This window comes from Nerophis lumbriciformis, linkage group LG19 (assembly GCF_033978685.3).
Source record: "Nerophis lumbriciformis linkage group LG19, RoL_Nlum_v2.1, whole genome shotgun sequence".
In the NCBI taxonomy this organism is placed as follows: Eukaryota; Metazoa; Chordata; class Actinopteri; order Syngnathiformes; family Syngnathidae; genus Nerophis; species Nerophis lumbriciformis.
Genome location: NC_084566.2, coordinates 1,632,501 through 1,650,000, shown reverse-complemented (window position 1 = coordinate 1,650,000; position 17,500 = coordinate 1,632,501). Strand labels below are relative to the sequence as shown.

The window sequence follows — 17,500 nt, the reverse complement described above, 5'->3', positions numbered from 1 at the left end:
GGGAGGCGCTGGACATTGAGTCCGAGTGGACGATGTTCCGTACCTCTGTTGTCGAGGCGGCCGATTGGAGCTGTGGCCGCAAGGTAGTTGGTGCCTGTCATGGCGGTAATCCTAGAACCCGTTGGTGGACGCCGGCGGTGAGGGATGCCGTCAGGCTGAAGAAGGAGTCCTATCGGGTTCTTTTGGCTCATGGGACTCCTGAGGCAGCAGACAGGTACCGACAGGCCAAGCGGTGTGCGGCTTCAGCAGTCGCGGAGGCAAAAACTCGGACATGGGAGGAGTTCGGGGAGGCCATGGAAAAAGACTTCCGGACGGCTTCGAAGCAATTCTGGACCACCATCCGCCGCCTCAGGAAGGGGAAGCAGTGCAGTGTCAACACCGTGTATGGTGGGGATGGTGTGCTGCTGACCTCGACTGCGGATGTTGTGGATCAGTGGAGAGAATACTTCGAAGACCTCCTCAATCCTACCAACACGTCTTCCTATGAGGAAGCAGGGCCTGGGGAATCTGTGGTGGGCTTTCCTATTTCTGGGGCTGAGGTTGCCGAGGTTGTTAAAAAGCTCCTCGGTGGCAAGGCCCCGGGGGTGGATGAGATCCGCCCGGAGTTCCTTAAGGCTCTGGATGTTGTGGGGCTGTCTTGGTTGACAAGACTCTGCAACATCGCGTGGACATCGGGGGCGGTACCTCTGGATTGGCAGACCGGGGTGGTGGTTCCTCTCTTTAAGAAGGGGAACCGGAGGGTGTGTTCCAACTATCGTGGGATCACACTCCTCAGTCTTCCCGGTAAGGTCTATTCAGGTGTACTGGAGAGGAGGCTACGCCGGATAGTCGAACCTCGGATTCAGGAGGAACAGTGTGGTTTTCGTCCTGGTCGTGGAACTGTGGACCAGCTCTATACTCTCGGCAGGGTCATTGAGGGTGCATGGGAGTTTGCCCAACCAGTCCACATGTGCTTTGTGGACTTGGAGAAGGCATTCGACCGTGTACCCCGGGAAGTCCTGTGGGGAGTGCTCAGAGAGTATGGGGTAACGGACTGTCTGATTGTGGCAGTTCGCTCCCTGTATAATCAGTGCCAGAGCTTGGTCCGCATTGCCGGCAGTAAGTCGGACACGTTTCCAGTGAGGGTTGGACTCCGCCAAGGCTGCCCTTTGTCACCGATTCTGTTCATAACCTTTATGGACAGAATTTCTAGGCGCAGTCAAGGCGTTGAGGGGATCTGGTTTGGTGGCTGCAGGATTAGGTCTCTGCTATTTGCAGATGATGTGGTCCTGATGGCTTCCTCTGGCCAAGATCTTCAGCTCTCGCTGGATCGGTTCGCAGCCGAGTGTGAAGCGACTGGGATGGGAATCAGCACCTCCAAGTCCGAGTCCATGGTTCTCTCCCGGAAAAGGGTGAAGTGCCATCTCTGGGTTGGGGAGGAGATCTTGCCCCAAGTGGAGGAGTTCAAGTACCTCGGAGTCTTGTTCACGAGTGGGGGAAGAGTGGATTGTGAGATCGACAGGCGGATCGGTGCGGCATCTTCAGTAATGCGGACGCTGTATCGATCCGTTGTGGTGAAGAAGGAGCTGAGCCGGAAGGCAAAGCTCTCGATTTACCGGTCGATCTACGTTCCCATCCTCACCTATGGTCATGAGCTTTGGGTCATGACCGAAAGGACAAGATCACGGGTACAAGCGGCCGAAATGAGTTTCCTCTGCCGAGTGGCGGGGCTCTCCCTTAGAGATAGGGTGAGAAGCTCTGTCATTCGGGGGGAGCTCAAAGTAAAGCCGCTGCTCCTCCACATCGAGAGGAGCCAGATGAGGTGGTTCGGGCATCTGGTCAGGATGCCACCCGAACGCCTCCCTAGGAAGGTGTTGCGGGCACGTCCGACCGGTAGGAGGCCACGGGGAAGACCCAGGACACGCTGGGAAGACTATCTCTCCCGGCTGGCCTGGGAACGCCTCGGGATCCCCCGGGAGGAGCTGGACGAAGTGGCTGGGGAGAGGGAAGTCTGGGCTTCCCTGCTTAAGCTGCTGCCCCCGCGACCCGACCTCGGATAAGCGGAAGAAGATGGATGGATGGATGGAGCTCATGATTCCTGTGCTAAAGTTACCTTAGCTTCTAGTATTGCTGTGCTAAGTAAGTTTTTGCTTTAGCTTCTCGTGCGAACGGCATGCTTTCCTTTTGTTTCGTTCCTGTCTGTTGTCATGTGTATGATTTATGAGAAATAAATCATCTTCTACCTGCACGCTTTCGTCCGGAGCCGTCAGTTTTGCGTCCCGGTGTTGTGCCGGAAAACGCACCCCTGCCATAATATGCACCCCCTGACGCGGGAGCGCGCTTACGTCACTCGGTTGCATCACTCGTCTCGAAAAGTATATCTAACTCGGCTGTTGGCTGAAATCGCCTCTTTTAAATCGCCTCTTTCGGCATAAAAAAGTACATAAAGTGAAATAATCCAAGTTTTCTTTACTTGTGCTTTACTTGTGGATTAACACAACAGGTCGGGAACGAACCGCAGCACGCTGCACCCCACCGTGACAAATGACTGAGCTACGTGACGTCATTTCTTGTGATGTCACACGGGGCATTTCTTGTCGTGACGGGATTCGTTACCAGGGATTCGAATAAAGAACCAACTGTTTTTCTTTACTATAGTGGTCTCGATAACGGGTACCGGTTCTCAAAAAGGGATTCGAGTGCAAGGACTCGGTTCTTTTCTTATCGAACAACCGGGAAAACCGGTTTCGAGCATCATCCTTATATATATATATATATATATATATATATATATATATATATCAATCAATCAATCAATCAATCTTTATTTATATAGCCCTAAATCACAAGTGTCTCAAAGGGCTGCACAAGCCACAACGACATCCTCGGTACAAAGCCCACATACGGGCAAGGAAAAACTCACCCCAGTGGGACGTCGATGTGAATGACTATGAGAAACCTTGGAGAGGACCGCATATGTGGGTAACCCCCCCCCTCTAGGGGAGACCGAAAACAATGGATGTCGAGTGGGTCTGACATAATATTGTGAGAGTCCAGTCCATAGTGGATCCAACATAATAGTAAGAGTCCAGTCCATAGTGGGGCCAGCAGGACACCATCCCGAGCGGAGACGGGTCAGCAGCGTAGAGATGTTCCCAGCCGATGCACAGGCGAGCGGTCCACCCCGGGTCCCGACTCTGGACAGCCAGCACTTCATCCATGGCCACCGGACCTGTGCCCCCCCCCCCCCTCAAGGAAAAGGGGAGCAGAGGAGAAAAGAAAAGAAACGGCAGATCAACTGGTCTAACAGGGGGGCTATTTAAAGGCTAGAGTATACAAATGAGTTTTAAGATGGGACTTAAATGCTTCTACTGAGGTAGCATCTCTAATTGTTACCGGGAGGGCATTCCATAGTACTGGAGCCCGAATAGAAAACGCTCTATAGCCCGCAGACTTTTTTTGGGCTCTGGGAATCACTAATAAGCCGGAGTTCTTTGAACGCAGATTTCTTGCCGGGACATATGGTACAATGCAATCGACAAGATAGGACGGAGCTAGACCGTGTAGTATTTTATACGTAAGTAGTAAAACCTTAAAGTCACATCTTAAGTGCACAGGAAGCCAGTGCAGGTGAGCCAGTATAGGCGTAATATGATCAAACTTTCTTGTTCTTGTCAAAAGTCTAGCAGCCGCATTTTGTACCAACTGTAATTTTTTAATGCTAGACATAGGGAGACCCGAAAATAATACGTTATAGTAGTCGAGACGAGACGTAACGAACGCATGAATAATGATCTCATTATCTCATCATATATTATATATATATATATAATGTATGTATGTATGTATGTATATATATATATGTATGTATATATATATATGTATGTATGTATGTATATATATATATGTATATATATATATATATATATATATGTATGTATATATATATATGTATGTATATATATATAAGTATGTATATATATATGTATATATATGTATGTATATATATATGTATATATATATGTATATATATATATATGTATGTATGTATGTATGTATGTATGTGTGTGTGTATATGTGTGTATATGTATGTATGTATATATGTATGTATGTGTAAAAATGTATGTACATATGTATGTTTATATATATATATGTATGTATATATATGTATGTTTATATATACATATGTATGTATGTATATATATATATTTATGTATGTATATATATGTATGTATGTATAGTATATATATGTATATATATATATGGATGTGTATATATATGTATACATATTTTTGTGGTAAAAAATAGATTTTTTTAAAATTCGAATCGATTTTTTCCCATATATATATATATATATATATATATATATAAACAGTATATATATATATATATATGTATATATATATATATATATATATATATGTGTGTGTATGTGTATATATATATATATATATATATACTGTATATATGGAGATGCACAACTGCAATGTTTTTTTTTTTTAAACTCTTCTTGGTTTTTCCATTTACAAGTATAAACGTGAAATATATATATTTTTAATTGTTAATATCAAAAAAGAAAATATAAAAACATGTACAAATGTATTATTTTTTTGTGAAAAGGTACATACAAACACAGCTTTATTTTAAAACATTTTATTGTTTCTCCCCCCCCCCAGAAAAATAATACTTTTGGCAACACAACACACAGTTAAGTGTCATCAGAGACAGGACACATGTAAAGGAGTAGATGAGTCCTGCATCGGCTTTCTAGTTCATTAAGCAAAACAAAGCTTTCTCTTTCTAGCCGTGTAAAAAGCTGCAGCAACACTACTGTGCTGTACTGTATTTACATCCGCTCTTTCATTCCCTTCTTAAACACTAACAATAAGGCTTGGTTTGCACTTGGCACACGCTCACTGAAGCAGCTCTCAAGCCAACCAACACAACTCTTGCCAAATAAGTGGGCGTGGTAAAAGGCGTAGTAGAGTGACACACGCTGCGTATAAATAACACCTGGCGGCAACACGCGTGATGTTTAACATCAATCTAAAGTTATTGCACAGCGACCCCAAAATGTTCCAAGTTTGCAAAAAAACACAAATGTAACGTTTGTGCACACACCCACACACCAAAGTGATAAAAGCAAGTTATTTACAGCATCAATGGCACATGTACAAGCATGAACACCAACCAAAACGTACAGAACAATGATCCCACCAGCAGCCTGCCAAAGTATGACTGAGCCATGACAATATTATTTAGTACAATCATTACTAAAGAATTAGCTTTTTTGTGTCCGTTTTGGTCCAAAATGAATCTCAGGATTGGGAAAAACCCAAAGCAGAGCTCTGTATGCTGAAGGTACATTCCCACGGTTAAGGCAAGTGTTCTCAGTACTTTTCACACCAAGTACTACTTCACACATAGTTTGCATGGCAAGTACCACCATTTATGATGGCGTAGTTTCTTGTACTCGCAGTTTAAACATTTCATTTGGCTTCGGTTGGTAATAAATGTATGATTTCACTCCATTCCTCATCAACTAAACGGAGCCTGTGCACCACCACAGTTAGAAAATCCATGGTGTGTATTTCAAACTTTGGCAAGTCATGGCAATATCCTGTCCTATAACTTTTGATTTTTTTAGTTTTACTTTTCAAACGCACTCTCATGCAACACTCCAGTGTGAGAACAACGGTGGGCATTGTATTGCACATGCTCGTACCAACACTCCTTTCTGTTTTGGGTACTTGGTTCAGACCACGTCCAGATCTTAGATCGATACAAAAAAAGAAGCTGGTGAGTAAAAATGGAGGCTTTTGCTGGTTTTTACGCGTGGATGATTACTGCTGAGCTTCCACTGCGAATATGAAACTAAGAAAAGACATTGTGGATGCCAGTGAGTTTGAGTGAACTGCCCTCGATCACACGCTGCACTTTGATGTATGACAAGTGCAGCGTTCCTCTCGCTAACCTCATTCTAACATGCACAAAACACCCTTTTTCCACCCGTCTCGCAATAAGATGCGCCACATCTTCCAGCAGCTCCACCAGCTTGTCACTGCCACCACCAGAGACACCTTTCACACACCTTCTGTCACACAGGCACACCGCCTGGCAGTTACACTCAAAAACTGCTGATTTGGGGGGCTGGGACGGATCTGTTCGCTAAGGCCTGCTGGAAGATCAGGAGGGTCCTGGCTTTTTAAACAGGCGGAGGTCACAAGTGGTAGCGTGGAGGAGGCCTCTACAGCAAACACTGGCTGCTGCGCTTCCTCGCCGCAGGACGCGGCTTGTCAGCCTTCAGCCGAAGGCCAGCAGCAGGCTGCTCTCTGGCACCCCCTCCTGGCTTCGTAGCTGAATGCACGAGAGAGAGATGAGATTGTTGGTGAATTATACAATATTGTCTCGTTAAGACAGACTTTGTTGCACTTTTGTTAGTTGTTGCAGGTGGCGTGCTGAAATGTAAGCGATGAGTACCGTATTTATTTAGTAGCATATTTCCCAATTTACTGGTCAGGGATGTTTATGTACTTAACTGCAGAGAGGAGCAGGCGTATATTAGGGCTAATAAAGGTATTAGGTTTTATTTTTACTGAACACATTTTTAAAATGATATCAGAAGGTGCTTAGTAAAATGCATAAAAAATGTAAATAATGGATACATTTTTAGACCACCTCTCATACATATATATATATATATATATGTCTTAATAAGGTTATCCAAAAAATAGTGCTCGATACCGTAGTAGAGCGCAATATATGTATGTGTGGGAAAAAAAATCACAAGACTACTTCATCTCTACAGGCCTGTTTCATGAGGGGGTTCCCTCAATCATCAGGAGATGAATCTCCTGATGATTGAGGGAACCCCCTCATGAAACAGGCCTGTAGAGATGAAGTAGTCTTGTGATTTTTTTTCCCCCACACATACATATATATATATATATATATATATGTATATGTATATATATATATATATATATGTGTGTGTGTATATATATATATATATATATATATATATATATATGTATATATATATATATGTATATATATATATGTATATATATGTATATATATATATATGTATATATATATATATATATATATATATATGTATATATATATATGTATATATATATATATATATATATGTATATATATATATGTATATATATATGTATATATATATATATATATATACACACACACATATATATATATATATATATATATATATGTATATATACATATATATATATATATATATATATATATATATGTATATATATATGTATATATATATATATATATATATGTATATATATATATATATATGTATATATATATATATATATATATATATGTATATATATATGTATGTATATATATATATGTATATATATATGTATGTATATATGTATGTTTATAGATGGTACCAATCCCATTGATAAAGCAAGACATTCCACTAATCAACCCTGACAAGGCACACCTGCGAAGTGAAAACCATTTCAGGTGACTACCTTTTGAAGCTCATGGAGAGAATGCCAAGAGTGTGCAAAGCAGTAATCAAAGCAAAGGGTGGCTATTTTAAAGGAACTAGAATATAAAACATGTTTTCAATTATTTCACCTTTTTTGGTTTAGTACATAACTCCACATGTGTTCATTCATAGTTTTGATGTGACAATCTACAATGTAAATAGTCATGAAAATAAAGAAAACGCATTGAATGAGAAGGTGTGTCCAAACTTCTGGCCTGTGCTGTATATATACACACATTACATACAATGCCTTGACTGTATATAAACAACAGGTAAAAAGAGGAACTATAATAATGAGCCAGTCTTTTAAAGGAATGGTTCCTCAACATCCGGCTCCCTTCAAAAGGCCATAAATGATTTGAGGAAATAGTGATTCATTCCATCTGGTGCGCCAGACCTCAACAACGACACACCAACAGGAAGTAAAATATGATCAGTATGGAGCGGCAGGCTGACAGACTTCGTTTTAGTTGATCCCAAAGAGGTTTCCAAAGGGATTCCTCCACACCAAACTCATCCGAGCGTGTTTTTATGGACCTTGCTTTGTGCACTGGGTTTTTCCTGAACTCTTCCCATGAAGTTGCAAGCGTAGAAAAGTCCCAATTGTCTTGGTAAGTTCATCATTTTTCTAATCGATACAATTAGAAGTACTGCACTTTTTATGTCAGTGTTTTCTTTGCAAATTGATTATGTTGGCAACTCACATGCTGACAAATTTCACACATTTCTGTTGTTAAAGTAGCAGTAGAGTGGAAAAACAAGTGGCCTCTATAGTGAAGATATTATCATATTATGACACCTAAAGACTCCCAAAGTAAATATGATCAAAAGAGTGTCAAAAGCTCACGGAGATTCCCGAGCCATTTTGAGATAATAAGTCATGTGACCTCGTGACGTAGAGGTAGGAACCGTAGATCCCTTCCTCATCGACGACAATGCAAATCATGCAGACTTTGTGAGCGCAAATAACGATTACTTTGGGACAAATGGTGGTCAAGAATCTTATATTGTTGATCCTGAATATGAGGAGGATGAGCTACAAGTTTTAGAAGCTCTGCTAAACAGATTCCGCTTGAGTGAAACACTAAGTATCATGTAGCAGTACTGCTAAGTGCTAAACAAGAAATACAAACTACATACATAATAAAATGATCGCTTACTGTACGATGTCTGCTCTTACTTTGATGACGACTGATAAGGATGTCTGTCTAGATGAAACATTTATTTTAATCCACACGAAGGGTTAAAAAAAGTTGCTGCTGAGTCTGACAGTCTTCTGTTGCAGTGTAATTTGTCTCCATCTCCGGCTATTAACTCCAATTTAATCTCGAACTTTGAGATTCAAGGCTAAATCCTCCTATTATGATTTATAATCTAGAATAACTTTGACGAGCCGAGAGGCGATGATGCATGTGCAGAACGGCAGCAAAGAAGTAATCAATGTTGCAGAAGCTTCTTCTTCATACAATTTTACGCAGTGGCGGGCCGTGCGGTTCCCACCTCGGCCTTCAGTGATGTCCGACTTCAATGATTACCTCTCAAAATACCATCATTGATGTCACCACATGACCATTGCTGGAGAAATACTACACAGAAACACATTACCACCCTACTGGGCATTGAGCCACAGCAACAGTGTACAAAACGGGTTATTTTCTGGCGCATTTAAAAATCAAATTAAAATGCATGAGCAATTAAAACATATACCGTAAATTCCTCTGCTTGGCTTATGCAACTTCTGGTCAATAAAGTTTGATTCAAAGTACACACTTCTCAAATATATATTAACTGCCCTGACCACATGATGGTGACAAATACACATGTAACAATTAAATCAGTGTTTTTCAACCTTTTTTGCGTTGAAAAAATGCGGAGGCACACCACCAGCAGAAATCATTAAAAAAGGAAACTCAGTTGACAGTAAAAAGTCGTTGTCGCAATTGTTGGATATGACTTTAAACCATAACCAAGCATGCATCACTATAGCTCTTGTCTCAAAGTAGGTGTACTGTCAACACCTGTCACATCACACCCTGACTTATTTTGAGTTTTGTGGTGTTTTCCTGTATGTCGTGTTTTAGTTCTTGTCTTGCGCTCCTATTTTGGTGGCTTTTTCTCTTTTTTTTGGTATTTTCCTGTAGCAGTTTCATGTCTGCCTTTGAGCGATATTTCCCGCATCTACTTTGTTTTAGCAATCAAGATTATTTCAGTTGTTTGTATCCTTCTTCGTGGGGACATTGATGATTGTCATATCATGTTCGGATGTACTTTGTGGACGCCATCTTTGCTCCACAGTAAGTCTTTGCTGTCGTCCAGCATTATGTTTTTGTTTACTTTGTAGCCAGTTCAGTTTTAGTTTCGTTCTGCATAGCCTTCCCTAAGCTTCAATGCCTTTTCTTAGGGGCACTGACCTTTTATTTATTTTTGGTTTCAATCAATGTTTATTTATATAGCCCTAAATCACAAGTGTCTCAAAGGGCTGCACAAGCCACAACGACATCCTTGGTACAGAGCCCACATAAGGGCAAGGAAAAACTCACCCCAGTGGGACGTCGATGTGAATGACTATGAGAGGTTTAAGCATTAGACACCTTTTTACCTGCACGCTGCCTCCTGCTGTTTCCGACATCTACAAAGCAATTAGCTACCGGCTGCCACCTACTGATATGGAAGAGTATTACACGGTTACTCTGCCGAGCTCGAGACAGCACCGACACTCAACAACAACACATAATATGCAGACTATAATTACTGGTTTGCCAAAATAATATTTTTACCCCAAATAGGTGAAATTAGATAATCTCCCACGAGTGGTTGAAAAACACTGAATTAAATGACAAGCATGACACACTATAACAACAAGAGTTGTTCAGTTGTAACAGAACAGCTCATGTCAACAACTTGTGATCTGATTGGCTATCGCAACTGTCTCTCAACTCTGTGTTCTCAAATTCATCCGCCAATGGTCCCGATGACATATCCAATCACAGGACGCGTAAATGTCACGTTCAACGTAAGGCTTGCAATACAACTGGATATGTTTTAATGGATACAATGAAACACAATTAAGCATTTGAAGCCAACTTGTTTTTCAACTCTGCTGCTACTTTAGGTGGGGTGAAGGCAACAACAAGATGGTGAATGAGAGGGTGAGATGTGATTCCAAACAAGCAAATGCACACCAAAGTAGAAGCTGCCCCAGAACGAAGAGCACCTGGGACAGCTTCCACCTGTTGGGCCAGACAATTACCAGCAGAGGGCGAGCGAGAGGAGGAGCTAAGAGAAGAAAGTCTCAGCTCGTTCTTCTGGAGGTGTTCACACACAGAGGCGAGTGTGAGACCAGGAAGTAACAGACAAAAGGTGATGGAGTCACAAGTATAGAATCACTAACGACACGTTTAGACATGTCCAAACTTGTAATTTTTTTTTTTTTTTTACGTTACCTCCAAGTTTGTCCTGGCTTTCTTCAGCACATCACGAGTCCTTGACACTGACAAAACAAAGCCTTGTGAAAGTATGTGAAAGAAAGACTCAGTACTGCAGGTGGTGATCCAGACTTACACTGGTTGACTATAAAATGCTCCATGCTCTCCTTGGTGCGGCTGGTGCTCCTCAGCCTTTGTATGGTCCCCTTCAGGACCTCCTCCTGCTCAGACACGCGCAGCTTGAGGGACAAGATCTCCTCCTGCAAGGACTGCTCCTGTGTCAAGGCCATGGTGGACATGTTTCAGGGCTTCTTCCTGACCAAGACAAGTCATGAGGTGTGAGCCTGCACGTACGGACCTTCTGCAGGTTGGGGATGGAGGCGTCACTGCTGGGCAGCGCCGCCCTCCAGAACATCTTCAGCAGAGACGCTGACTCCTCCAGAATCTGCCTCAGAGTCTTGGTGTTGGACAGGACACTCTTGGTGCTGACGTACTCCAAAAACTGCAGGGAGAGAAATGCATTACATGTAGTGATGGGAATCTTTGGGCACCTCACGATTCGATTACGGTTCAGGAGCTACAATTAGATTAAAAATCGATTATTAATGCATCTTTAATTTATATACAGGTACATTGATGCAGTTTTACATTTCTTTTCTTTTCTCTAAGTAAGCGTCTCTCACTTGCAACTTTTGAAAAAAAAGTGCCTTTGTAAAAAGAAACAGTTAAATTAATTCCCACATTTAAGAATTGTAGAATATGGTTAAAAAAATACGAATGTACTAAACTATTGAGACATCAGAATCATTTTTTTTGGCCAAGTAAATTAAACACGCAAATAATTTGACACAAAGACTGTGCTCTCTGTTCAATACAAGAATAAAAATTTAAAAAAAGATTAATTATTTTAATGATGAAAAAAAAAAAAAAAAAACTACCAAAGAAAGCTCAGGACTGCAGATTTTTTTAAAAGTATTTATAAATAATCATTTAAATAACTAATAATCCTCGCCACATTGTGCTTCAAATATTGCAGCTTCACCACATCGCAGATTTTTAGGGGGTGTATATATATATATATATATACACATACATATAAACATTGTACATATATATATATATATATATATATATATACACACACATGTATATACATACACACACATACATACATACATATATATATTCCTTGGGTCAGGGAAAAAACAGAGGCTATTTCATCCCATGAAGTAGCCTCCGTGTTTTTTACACTTTACCCTGGTATTGAGCACTGTTTAACGGATAAACCACAGTAACCTGTATATATATATATATATATATATATATATATATATATATATATATATATATATATATACAGTGTTTCCCACAGGACAGGCATCTATTTGTGGTGGTGTGGTCGGCGGGCGAGGGGGGGGGGGGTTGGGTGGAGTTGGAATATAATTACAACATTTTATGTACATATTTATATACAGATTTGAACAATTAGTGATTCACTGAAATATATTTATTAATTGTGGTTCTTACAAAAAATATATCTTATAAAATATAAAAGCTAAAATGTCTCTTAAAGCTCTGCCCCTTTAATTAGTGAATACTAAATAATTTAACTTTAGCCTACTACTACAACCATATTATTTACCAGCAACATGAAGTGAAACAGAGGCAGAGGTGTCCTGCCACAGTCAGTCAACCTCCTCCTCCTCCTCCTCCTGCTGCTGCTGCTGAACAGGTCGCACCTGTGGTCCGAACTGTAGGCCTACCTCCTCTCCAAGTCGAGCCCTTTTCGGCCGTTGAAAATATTTTTCTATACTCATCTGTGTGAAGGAGTAAACATCCAACATTAGAATTTATTACTAACGAGCAGAACCGCTCTATGTACAGTGCCGTCTAACCTTAAGCGGCAGCAGCTCAACACATGCAGGGTTCAACGTTAAGGTTTTTTTCTACTTGCCTGACTTCTCAAATCTACTTGCCCCAATATTTGTACTTGTCCTGCCTAGGTTTTTTTCTGGCTGTGAAGTGCTCATGGCTTATATCTTAATAGAATCCTTCCCGTTGACTATTTACAACACTACACAGTATTTATTATTATTATTATCTATAATTGCATTTAAATGGCATTGCATACATGTAAAATTAAATGCTATTTCACATTATTTGACCAGTAGCAGTTACACTCATCTGAACAGGTCAGCCACCTGTTTAAAGCCCAATCACAGTTGAAATCTTGAAATGAATGGTCTTTGATGGCCAAAACATTAACCTGGACAACATTTTAACAGCTGGTTGGCTCAGATTTTATTATTTTCATTGCATTCACATGCTGCAGTGGACAGTGGACGATTTAGCTTCAGTCCATGTGTGTTTATTGACAACATGGTTATAACCTGGACACGTTAGCTCGTCGGTATTGTAACACGTGACTGTTACTACGAGCGTCTGCCCCGGGCCACGAGTCAAACAGCGGCGGTGTTAATGAAGCACCGTCAGGCTGCTCACCGTCAGTGAAACGCTCGGTGAAATCACGGATTAACGTTAAATATATGACGAGCCGCGAGCGATGCAGCTATAACCTATCTACTAGTGATGGGTTGATGAGGCGTCATGAAGCGTTTTGACACATTGCAAAACTGTATTGATACTGTGTAGATACTGTGTCACTAAATAATGACATCTGCTGGACATTAAAAATCCCTACAGGCAACCTATGGACCGACTCAACTGACACTGATTTTATGACCTAGTACAGTGGTTCTCAAATGGGGGTACGCGAACCCCTGGGGGTACTTGAAGGTACCAAGGGGTACGTGAGATTTTTTTTTAATATTCTAAAAATAGCAACAATTCAAAAATCCTTTATATATTTATTGAATAATACTTCATTGGTATATATATACATACATATAAACATTGTACATATACATATACATATACATATATACAGAGGTGGGTAGTAACGCGCTACATTTACTCCGTTACATCTACTTGAGTAACTTTTGGGATAAATTGTACTTCTAAGAGTAGTTTTAATGCAACTTACTTTTACTTTTACTTGAGTATATTTATAGAGAAGAAACGCTACTTTTACTCCGCTACTTTTATCTACATTCAGCTCGCTACTCGCTACTAATTTTTATCGATCAGTTAATTCACGCTTTGTTTGTTTTGGTCTGTCAGACAGACCTTCAAAGTGCCTGCCTTACTGGTGACGTTTCACTCCGTTCCACCAATAAAATGCAGTCACTAGTGACGTTTGACCAATCAAACAGAGCCAGGCGGTCACATGACCTGACTTAAACAAGTTGAAAAACGTATTGGGGTGTTACCATTTAGTGGTCAATTGTACGGAATAAGTACTGTACTGTGCAATCTACTAATACAAGTTTCAATCAATCAATCAAAAGTGTGAAGGAAAAAAAGACACGTTTTTATTTCAACCGTACATCCCGTCAAAAGCCTAAAGACTGACTGCACAGTTCCTGTCTTCACAATAAAAGTGCCGCTCCATCGCGCCTGCACTTACAAAATAAGAGTCTCCGAAAGCCAGCGCAAACAAGCTAGCAAGCTACGGAATTTGCCGCCAATGTATTTCTTGTAAAGTGTGTGAAAACGAATATGGAAGCTGGACAAATAAAATGCCAAAAACCAACCACTTTCATGTGGTATTAGACAGAAAGGAGGAACTTTTCTTCTCCTCCATTTGAAAATGTGGACGTTATCATCACTACTGTCTGATTACAATCAATGCAAGTCATCAGAATCAGGTAATACACCAACTTATATTCTTGTCTTCATGAAAGAAAGGAATCCGTATGTTAAACATGCATGTATATTCATTAAAACACCTTTAACATGTAAACAAAAACGGCAAACTAAATAAATATAAATGATATACTGTATATATCAATTTATGTGTATATAAATATATATATATATATATATACATATATATATATATATATATATATCCATCCATCCATCCATCTTCTTCCGCTTATCCGAGGTCGGGTCGCGGGGGCAGCAGCTTAAGCAGGGAAGCCCAGACTTCCCTCTCCCCAGCCACTTCGTCCAGCTCCTCCCGGGGGATCCCGAGGCGTTCCCAGGCCAGCCGGGAGAGATAGTCTTCCCAGCGTGTCCTGGGTCTTCCCCGTGGCCTCCTACCGGTCGGACGTGCCCGAAACACCTTCCTAGGGAGGCATTCGGGTGGCATTCTGACCAGATGCCCGAACCACCTCATCTGGCTCCTCTCGATGTGGAGGAGCAGCGGCTTTACTTTGAGCTCCCCCCGGATGACAGAGCTTCTCACCCTATCTCTAAGGGAGAGCCCTGCCACCCGGCGGAGGAAACTCATTTCGGCCGCTTGTACCCGTGATCTTGTCCTTTCGGTCATGACCCAAAGCTCATGACCATAGGTGAGAATGGGAACGTAGATCGACCGGTAAATCGAGAGCTTTGCCTTCCGGCTCAGCTCCTTCTTCACCACAACGGATCGATACAGCGTCCGCATTACTGAAGATGCCGCACCGATCCGCCTGTCGATCTCACGATCCACTCTTCCCCCACTCGTGAACAAGACTCCGAGGTACTTGAACTCCTCCACTTGGGGCAAGATCTCCTCCCCAACCCGGAGATGGCACTCCACCCTTTTCCGGGAGAGAACCATGGACTCGGACTTGGAGGTGCTGATTCCCATCCCAGTCGCTTCACACTCGGCTGCGAACCGATCCAGCGAGAGCTGAAGATCTTGGCCAGAAGAAGCCATCAGGACCACATCATCTCCAAATAGCAGAGACCTAATCCTGCGGCCACCAAACCAGATCCCCTCAACGCCCTGACTGCGCCTAGAAATTCTGTCCATAAAGGTTATGAACAGAATCGGTGACAAAGGGCAGCCTTGGCGGAGTCCAACCCTCACTGGAAACGTGTCCGACTTACTGCCGGCAATGCGGACCAAGCTCTGGCACTGATTATATAGGGAGCGAACTGCCACAATAAGACAGTCCGATACCCCATACTCTCTGAGCACTCCCCACAGGACTTCCCGGGGTACACGGTCGAATGCCTTCTCCAAGTCCACAAAGCACATGTAGACTGGTTGGGCAAACTCCCATGCACCCTCAAGGACCCTGCCGAGAGTATAGAGCTGGTCCACAGTTCCACGACCAGGACGAAAACCACACTGTTCCTCCTGAATCCGAGGTTCGACTATCCGGCGTAGCCTCCTCTCCAGTACACCTGAATAGACCTTACCGGGAAGGCTGAGGAGTGTGATCCCACGATAGTTGGAACACACCCTCCGGTTCCCCTTCTTAAAGAGAGGAACCACCACCCCGGTCTGCCAATCCAGAGGTACCGCCCCCGATGTCCACGCGATGTTGCAGAGTCTTGTCAACCAAGACAGCCCCACAACATCCAGAGCCCTAAGGAACTCCGGGCGGATCTCATCCACCCTCGGGGCCTTGCCACCGAGGAGCTTTTTAACTACCTCGGCAACCTCAGCCCCAGAAATAGGAGAGCCCACCACAGATTCCCCAGGCCCTGCTTCCTCATAGGAAGACGTGCTGGTAGGATTGAGGAGGTCTTCGAAGTATTCCCTCCACCGATCCACAACATCCGCAGTCGAGGTTAGCAGAGCACCATCCCCACCATACACGGTGTTGACACTGCACTGCTTCCCCTTCCTGAGGCGGCGGATGGTGGTCCAGAATTGCTTCGAAGCCTGCCGGAAGTCTTTTTCCATGGCCTCCCCGAACTCCTCCCATGTCCGAGTTTTTGCCTCCGCGACCGCTGAAGCCGCACACCGCTTGGCCTGTCGGTACCTGTCTGCTGCCTCAGGAGTCCCATGAGCCAAAAGAACCCGATAGGACTCCTTCTTCAGCCTGACGGCATCCCTCACCGCCGGCGTCCACCAACGGGTTCTAGGATTACCGCCACGACAGGCACCAACTACCTTGCGGCCACAGCTCCAATCGGCCGCCTCGACAACAGAGGTACGGAACATCGTCCACTCGGACTCAATATCCAGCACCTCCCTCGTGACATGTTCAAAGTTCTTCCGGAGGTGGGAATTGAAACTCTCTCTGACAGGAGACTCTGCCAGGCGTTCCCAGCAAACCCTCACAATACGTTTGGGCCTGCCAGGTCTGTCCGGCATCCTCCCCCACCATCGCAGCCAACTCACCACCAGGTGGTGATCGGTAGAAAGCTCCGCCCCTCTCTTCACCCGAGTGTCCAAAACATGAGACCGCAAATCCGATGACACAACTACAAAGTCGATCATGGAACTGCGGCCTAGGGTGTCCTGGTGCCAAGTGCACATATGGACACCCTTATGTTTGAACATGGTGTTTGTTATCGACAATCTGTGACGAGCACAAAAGTCCAATAACAGAACACCACTCGGGTTCAGATCTGGGCGGCCATTCTTCCCAATCACACCTCTCCAGGTTTCACTGTCGCTGCCAACATGAGCGTTGAAGTCCCCCAGTAGAACGAGGGAATCACCCGGGGGAGCACTCTCCAGTACTCCCTCGAGTGAATCCAAAAAGGG

General features: G+C 42.9%; 2 protein-coding genes across 9 annotated transcripts in view; one reads left to right on the top strand and one right to left on the bottom strand.

The window, feature by feature from the left end:
- Positions 1–11,090, top strand: part of prkab2 (protein kinase, AMP-activated, beta 2 non-catalytic subunit) — a 34,483-nt gene extending 23,393 nt beyond the window's left edge. Inside the window, exon 8 of the mRNA XM_061979767.2 lies at positions 10,635–11,090. Within this exon, the coding sequence (XP_061835751.1) occupies positions 10,635–10,643 (9 nt within the window). The 3' untranslated portion in view covers positions 10,644–11,090. The remainder of the gene's footprint in view (positions 1–10,634) is intronic.
- pde4dip (phosphodiesterase 4D interacting protein) overlaps positions 4,621–17,500 on the bottom strand; it is a 115,477-nt gene continuing 102,597 nt past the window's right edge. For 6 of the 8 annotated variants that reach the window (XM_061979765.1, XM_061979759.2, XM_061979760.1 and 3 more), the window contains 5 exons: positions 11,306–11,449; positions 11,084–11,222; positions 10,966–11,012; positions 10,773–10,827; positions 4,621–6,336 (listed from right to left, as the gene is read on the bottom strand). In XM_061979765.1, the coding sequence (XP_061835749.1) occupies positions 6,227–6,336; positions 10,773–10,827; positions 10,966–11,012; positions 11,084–11,222; positions 11,306–11,449 (495 nt within the window). In that variant the 3' untranslated portion in view covers positions 4,621–6,226. The remainder of the gene's footprint in view (positions 6,337–10,772; positions 10,828–10,965; positions 11,013–11,083; positions 11,223–11,305; positions 11,450–17,500) is intronic. The other 2 variants (XM_061979764.2, XM_061979763.2) reach the window with 2 other exon arrangements.